At 38.1% G+C, this 7,718-nt stretch overlaps 1 protein-coding gene across 1 annotated transcript; it reads left to right on the forward strand.

Annotated features, from left to right (window-relative positions):
- The first annotated feature begins 375 nt into the window (after positions 1–375).
- LOC112968028 (intestinal mucin-like protein) lies at positions 376–7,254 on the forward strand. Its single transcript, XM_026069832.1, has 9 exons — positions 376–418; positions 1,571–1,675; positions 2,287–2,327; positions 2,993–3,115; positions 3,550–3,648; positions 4,344–4,472; positions 5,141–5,180; positions 5,477–5,606; positions 6,999–7,254. Exons 1-9 carry the CDS (start codon positions 376–378, stop codon positions 7,252–7,254), a joined length of 966 nt encoding a protein of 321 aa, XP_025925617.1.
- The last annotated feature ends 464 nt before the right edge of the window (positions 7,255–7,718 follow it).

Below are 7,718 nucleotides of genomic sequence, written 5' to 3' on the forward strand. Positions count from 1 at the left end.
GCTAGTTACATCTCATACAACTGTTCAGTCATATCTAATTTATAGATGCATGAGGGAAGTCAGTCAACCTCCTGTTGTCTTTTGAATTAACTATCAAAGTTATTACCACTGTTCTCTTGTTCCTAAATCTGGGTACCTGTACTTTTTATATTGTTTGGCTGTTTACCAGAACAAGAACACTGACAAATCCCTAAATCACAGATTTGCAGATCATTTGCCCCTGTATTTTTTGTTAAAGTGTATTTTGCTTAATCTTTGTCTGTGTGCCTGTGACAGTAATGGTGTTCCTCTGAACATTTTGTCTCACACAGTCCAGAGCAGCAAAACCAAAATGAAACTAAAGCAGTGGAAGGCTGTTTCTGTCCTAATGGAACAATGCTGTATGACTCTGGTGTGGATGTTTGTGTAAAAACTTGTGGTGAGTTTTACTACTGCACTTGAATGCACGTTTGTTTCCTCTGTATTGTTGCCTTCTCATGCATACAGCATAGATCTGACTGTATGCCTTAATCATACCACATAGAGATGTCTACTGTTACATGAGTGGTAATGGAAATTTATTTTGATATTTTCACAGGTTGTGTTGGATTGGATAATAAACCAAGAGAGGTATATTGCTATTTGCTTTTGTATTTCAAATGGGGGGGAGGGGGGACAGGGATGGGGACAAAGAGAGTAGTCTTCACTGGAGCAGTCTTATTTTGTTATCTCCCAACTTTTCAGTCCTGTTTTTACTTCTGTTCTTTTTAATTGCTAACCAATCGCTTTCTTTATTTTCTTTGATAACAGTATGGGGAAAAGTTTACAGTAGACTGTAAGGACTGTATTTGCCTGGAAGGTGGAAATGGCATTGTGTGTGAGGCTCACAAATGTGCTGAACAAAATAAGACCAGTTGTGATGGAGAAGGCTTGTATAAGGTTACTGAAGTCAATTCTGAAGATCCCTGCTGCCCCATTATCACCTGCAGTGAGTTTATACTTGTTTATAGCATTTCACTACCCTTTAGGAATAGTAAAGAAAGGAGAACTGAACTAGTTTAGCACCACAGACCCTGCAGTAGACAGTCACAAAGTAATGTTTTCACTCATGCTTTTTAAATCAGTTTGTCCAATGTTAGGGGAAGTTCCTTTTAATACTGCAATGGCTTAACGTAACTGAATCTACAGTTCTTGAGTTCAGGGTCACATTTTATTGAAGTAGCATGCAGACAGATCATAGAATTCTGTGTAGCTATAGGGTTCTCCTTTTGCAGCAGTTGTCTGTAATCTCAGAGACATGGAGTCCTGTAACAGTTGTCCACTGCTTCTCTGCAAAGAACCATGATACTTTTTTAACACTCAGTAATTACATACTAGAATAAGTTTCATAAATTAGTGCAGTCCTCCATCTAATGCTTGGATTCACTAGGAAAAAATGTTTCCTCTGTCTGCAGTTTTTTTCTTTGGGAAGGATCTGGAACATTCCCTAGCAATGGAAAGTCTAACCTGAATGTTCATGTGGGACCCTGATAGATGATTATTTTTCTGTAGTCATGATATAATGTGCTTTCTGGCTTATTCCTCTTTTCAGAATGCAATACAAGCTTGTGCACAACTAAACCCCCCAAGTGTAAGCTGGGATTTGAAGTTTATTCTCACATTCCCAGTGGTCAGTGCTGTCCTGTGTACCAGTGTGGTAAGTCTTTTGGAAATATATTACAACAATTAGCATTGTATTTTACATATTTTAGCATCAGGGTTTAGGGAGACTGTATGCAATACCCTTTTGAAAGAAGTAACTAATGCAGTCAGATTCTAGATGGTTACTATGAACATACCTGGCACTGTAGCTCAAGAGAGTGGTGCAAAGGGAATCACACATGGCTCACGTGGCTCAAGATCAATTTTCCTAGTTTTAAGTATACGTAAGAACAGTTAAAGAATAACCTGGGATAGTGGTCTCAGCTTAACCTAGCAAAATATCCCTGTAAGTATGCCGAGGAGAAGATATCTGTACAAAGTCGGTGTTATTCGTGTAATGGACACAGGGAACTGCTTGTACCTGTTAAGTGGACGTTCTTGGCTATGAACTGGACTATGTATATCAGGTCAAACCTTCCTCCCTTTTTGCATGTGCAGTAATTGTATTTATATCTTATATATGTCATATATATTGTTGGAAATGGGAAATAACAAATATAGTTGAACGTACACATTGTGGTGTGGTTGGAGTGGGGTGAAGACAGTATCCCCCCCTTTTTTTTTTTTTTTTGCCTATGTAACCACCTACTCCTCCCTTTTTAACAGTTTCCAAGAGGGTTTGTGTACATGAGAATGCCGAGTTCTTGGTAAGTTCCTGTTTCAACAGTCTTCAGTAAAAATGCTTTTGAGACTAGTTAGCATCCTTTAACACAAGTGCTATGAGGAAGTTTCCATCTATTATATTCCATATTTAAGAAAATTTCAAATTCCTGTCAGGGATTTATCAATTTCACAAAGTCTAAAGCTTTTCAAAAAAAGGTTGCTGTGCATGAAAGAGACTGACCTGTTGTTTCTAAATGTCCATACCAGAGATGGATTTGATTTTAGAATGAAGTATGTATGCATCTGACAAAATCAATCCGCAATTAGTGTCAGCATTTCTTTGCAATTTTAAGACTGTGCTTTCAAAAGTGAAAAGATTTGTAAAGAAGGACTATTCTAAAGAGACTGAAAGCCCTGATAAATTCTCTTGGTTTCAGTGATTGTTTTATTGCAGATATTTGTATGACACCTGTCCTTCTAATAATCTGAATATATCTTTGCTACATAGGACTTCAGTAAAGACATATGTTTAATATTGAATTTAATTTAACATGTGTGCACAATCGGCTAGCCAAATAGCTATCCCAAAGTGTTTGTGATGGATTCCTTTTCAGTTGCTTGGTTTAGAGGTGTTTGGGGAATTAAGAAACGCCTGTCACACAGATCATATCTCATTAATATATGAAACTTTGTTTCTTAAAATTTATAGCCTAATTCCTCAGTCTTTGTTGATAAGTGTCAGAATTGTTTCTGCACTAATGAAGTTAACATCACTACTCAACTGAATGTCATCTCATGTGAACATGTTCCTTGCGACACGTACTGTGAACCAGTAAGTGACAAACTTCAAAAAAAACAAAACAAAACAAAAAAAGTGCATGTATATGGAAAGTAGAGCTAGAAATCCAAAGTCCAGCACCTGCATGGACACTGACTGTCCTTGAGCAATCTATTCTGTGCAACTGGATAATGTAGCTAACAATACTCTGTTCCCATGGGGAGGGTTACCTGGAGAATTTCTGTAGAACACTTGATAAAGTGATATTTAACTACTAGGCATATTTATTATTGTGTTTTAATTGATTCCATTTGTAGCCTGCTTCTGTTGCTTGTTTTCTGTGGGATTGGTGATCTTCCAGCACAGAAAGGCACAACTCTAGAGTGTACTTCAAAGCGTAATCAATTAATGGATTATTATGTTTTCATTTATTTCTCAAAAATGCACCTATCATAGTGCTTTAATTTTAATTTAATTTTAATATCTAGGGATATGAACGTCAACCAGTGAAAGGTGAATGTTGTGGAAAATGTGTGCAGACTAAATGTGTTATACATACCCAACAAAGTTCTGTCCTCATCTTGAGTGTAAGTATATTTTACAAATTTGGTAGAGATGTAAGACGTAGCATTCCCTTTGACTTTATGAAAGTGTGGAGAGACTTGGTAAAGAATTACTAATAGCAGAGATCAGGCTCAGTTACTAAGTTTGCATCTGAAAGGTCAGAAGGCCAACCTTAAACAAAGCCTATCTACAGTTTTTTGTCATGAAAGATGGACTCATGAAGTTAAATTTTCTGGAAAGCTCTTCTTGAAATGACAAGTCAGAAGTACCATAGGAAGGGTTTTTCTTGCAGTGTGTAGAAGTTTGCGCTTTTTTATATTACTTCATTTCTGCATGCTGAAAAAATGCTAGAAGAACCTGCATATGGAGCATTTTTATTGCCCCTGTAGGGTGAAAGTTTAGAATTATTCTTAATCACCATATGGAATTTTAGCTTTCCCTAGGCAAAATCCAATGGCACAAGTGAGATTGTTCATAACTAATGTATTCTACATGCTTTAGAGGGATTTTTCTTTTCCAAGGGAAATCCCATGCAAAACTGCAAAGATCATCTCCAGCTGTGGCATCCTGCAATAGATGCAATAAGCTGTAGCCAAAGTGGCTGTTAACCCAAAAATAATCGACTGGGAAACAAGATGAAAGTCATTGTCAGAGGACAGGAAAATTTCAGCTTGAGCACCCTTCAGCTTTCTGTATTATATTTGTATTTCCCTTGCAGCCTGGAGAGTTTAAAAATGATCCTTACAACAACTGCACCGTTTATAGCTGTGTAAATATTCACAATCAGCTTATCTCCTCCACATCTGAGATTACCTGCCCAGCATTCAATGAGGAGACCTGCAAACCTGTAAGTAAATATGGAAAACTCACCCACAGTGCATAATTTACTTCAGTTTAGTTCAGCCACCTAACTAGCAACAAAGTAACATCAGACTTTGGTGATCTTTCTCCAGAGTTTCTCTGTCCCAAGAGCAGCGGGGTTTGCATCCATGCACAGACCTATGATGTGTATAAAGTAAGATAACTGTGTGGATGTTTAAGGCTTATTACTGGCAACTGTCTCTTGGTAGCCTAAAAATTGGTCAACACTGAGATGTAAGGTCCTCACAGGTTGCTTTGTGTGGGGGCCTGTCTGAACAAGAACCATGTTTTCTTGAATGTCATGGAAAAACAAGCTGTCCAGTCAGTAGGCTGCTGGCTGTACCATGCATACTTCCCATTCAAATATAAAAGTGTCTGAGAAGACTGTTTTGGAATTGTTTCTAAGTAGAAATTGCATGCTGATAACTGTACACTTCCGTCAAAGCATTATCTGTGTCTCCATATTCCTGAGGAAACTGACAGATTTCAAATCTGGAAGAGACCATGATGTTTGTTTATTCAGATCAGCTCTACAGTTCTATCTCGTAATTTCCAGCCATTGAGGAGTTGCTCTTCTCAGTTACTGGCCTAGAAAGTTCATTATTATAGGGAAATAATAATGTTCCTTTTCCTGTTTCTTTGTTTTTTTTTCAGGGAACTGTTACATTACTACCTAACGGTTGCTGTAAAACATGTAAGTATGTCAGTGAACGTGAATCAACAACAATACAGAGAAGGAATTTTCATCCTAAATCAACCCATTTTCCTTTATAGAGGCTGATAGGCTTGCATTTAGATAGATACTTGTATGTTTATATTTGTTGTTCCAAGCAATCAGTGTCTCATCTCTCTGGAAAAGTTTAAATTGAAGCAGAAAGAACACTTAGGACAGTTCTTTCAGTGAACTACTGAAACCTTGAGTGCGCTGAACTGTAAGGAGCTTTTGGAGCTATTTCACTGAAGGTATTTTCTGATCTTCGTTCCCCACAGGTGCACCTCTGGATAGCCCCACACCATGCTCTGTCCGTCAAAGAAAAGACTTTATTGTCTATCAGGGCTGCCATTCTCTGACAAGAGTTGACTTGACTGAATGTGAAGGAACATGTGGAACCTTCTCTCTGTAAGTAAACTGATCAGACAATGAGATCTGAATTCTGTGGGCACTGAGTTTGTTTATATAAAAGGAACAATAAATATATAGACTACAGAATGGCAGAAGACCTAGAACCATCAGCTCTCAAAATCATAGGCACAAAATCATGAAATCTGTGACTGAACAGTTGATTCATCTTAGCACAAAGAAAAGAGTATTAGATTTTCTTGGAATTCAGACAGCTGTGATGATGTGTTTTTACCACTGAGAGCTGGTTTGTCATTTGTGTCAGATCATCTTGGATACAAATCATCTCAGCAGAACATGGAATATTTCCTGTAATGGGAGAGAGCCCAGAGAGCAGCCAAACCTGATGCTCATTAGCTGAAAAGCTGCTTCTCAAGAATTAGCATATAAAATGAAATACACATACATTTTCTGAGGGAAGATTTGAACATGCATAACTTCTGTACAGTAAATAAGTGAGAGAACAGCTTCCTTTGGGGTGGTCTTAATGGAGAAGTTCCGTTGTATGTTTTTCTCTGAAATGAGAGAATCTTCAAGAAAGTGGCTATAAGAAAATGACTGGTAGGATACCTGGTATAGAGCTATTAAAACCCACTGGAAGACCACAATCAATAACTCTGACTCCCAAAAGAAACCATCATTTGCTACCTATCACAGAAAATATATCAGAAAACTGATTGTTAGTCTCAGATTGAACCCTGATTAGCCAGAGAGTTAATTAGTATTTTGAAATACCTTATGGTCTCAGACAAAGTCCTGTTGTAGTTGCCTCTGCACACAAATGTAAGAGAAAGATGACTCTTGACACAGTTTACAGCCTGGTATTAACAGATTCTACAGGTTAGGAATGGTACTTGGGAAGCTGATGATCACAAGGCTGCAAAAGGTACTTTGCGGGGAGGTACAAACAGTAGGAGCGGTTGCTTCTCCTTTTTGTAATACTACCTGGTTTGGAATACCCCCTGTGATTCATATGATACAATTGTAGCCACATGTGTATGCAGCTTTCTCCTTCAGTCATGGCTGGGTCTGCCCTTTAAGTGTTTGATCTGGTATATTTAACATCCGTCTGTGCTGGGATTATGAAAGGAATCTAAGGAAGCTGAGCTTGTAGAACTCACTGGGTTGTTTTTTGGTTTTTGGTTTTTTTTAGTCAGACTTTAATAATAACTGTCTTACCATAATATCCTAGTCAATGCAATGAATTTTAAAAGCATGTTGCATTAAACCAATGCTCTGTCAAATGAGCTCATCACTACTCATTAGCTCCAGCAGTGGCTCTTCTACATATTATTCCAAACTCCTCACAGGAGCTCTGTACCTAATTTCTTCCTCTCTGGTGTATACCGACTTCTAGCACAGAGTAATGTTACCTTTTCTCCTTGTTAACAGATACTCTGCAGAGGCCAATTCTTTGGAGCACAGCTGTTCCTGCTGCAGGGAAGCAAAAACTAGTGTGAGGGCAGTGGAACTGAAATGCCCCACTGGGCACTCAATAACACATAAGTATGTGTATGTGGAAAGCTGCAGTTGTCAAGAAACTGAATGTGACATCTCAAAGTCCAAAGAATCCACAAGCTCAGAAGAAAATGACAAGGAGAGGGCTCTGAGCCGTATCAAGAGGGCTATCAGCTTAACATCAAAATGAAGGGGAAAAAACTAACAGCACTCAAGTAAAGGGACTATGCAACTATTCTCATCTTCCTTGACTAGTTCAGAACTTTGCTTTTCCCAGTTACTGTATCCTGTGTGTTCTCTGATTATTTTTAACAATGCTGTAATTTATTTGTGTGCAAAAGTAAGGGGAACTTTCTTCCAAGTGTATAGTCTTTTGAGTCCATTTGTAATCAGCTTATTTGTTCTGAATGATTAAAAGCACATTTCAAAAATTTGGGTTTTGTGCTTATTCGTGTGCTGTCTTGATGACCTTCAGTTTTAAAAGAGAAGGAAAGTTCTTCAAGCTGCAGGAAGTCAACAGACATACTTTCTAAATCTCTTGAGCATCAATCTGTGGCTCCTTAAAACCTAAAATACATGAAGGTCTTGTCTGGAGAGGACCCAGCATGTTAGGTGGACAGTACTTGATGCTCTCTGCCAGACAAGCAGAAGATA

Source organism: Apteryx rowi, unplaced genomic scaffold (assembly GCF_003343035.1).
Source record: "Apteryx rowi isolate R43461 unplaced genomic scaffold, aptRow1 scaffold_1062, whole genome shotgun sequence".
Lineage (NCBI taxonomy): Eukaryota > Metazoa > Chordata > Aves > Apterygiformes > Apterygidae > Apteryx > Apteryx rowi.

What these genes read in the sequence shown, in the direction of transcription:
- LOC112968028 (XM_026069832.1), top strand. Translation starts at nt 376, where the DNA reads ATGCTGTATGACTCTGGTGTGGATGTTTGTGTAAAAACTTGTG. An exon ending in ATGAGGAGACCTGCAAACCT is followed by an intron (nt 4,473 to 5,140) that starts GTAAGTAAATAT and finishes TTTTTTTTTCAG; the next exon opens with GGAACTGTTACATTACTACC. An exon ending in TAACGGTTGCTGTAAAACAT is followed by an intron (nt 5,181 to 5,476) that starts GTAAGTATGTCA and finishes CGTTCCCCACAG; the next exon opens with GTGCACCTCTGGATAGCCCC.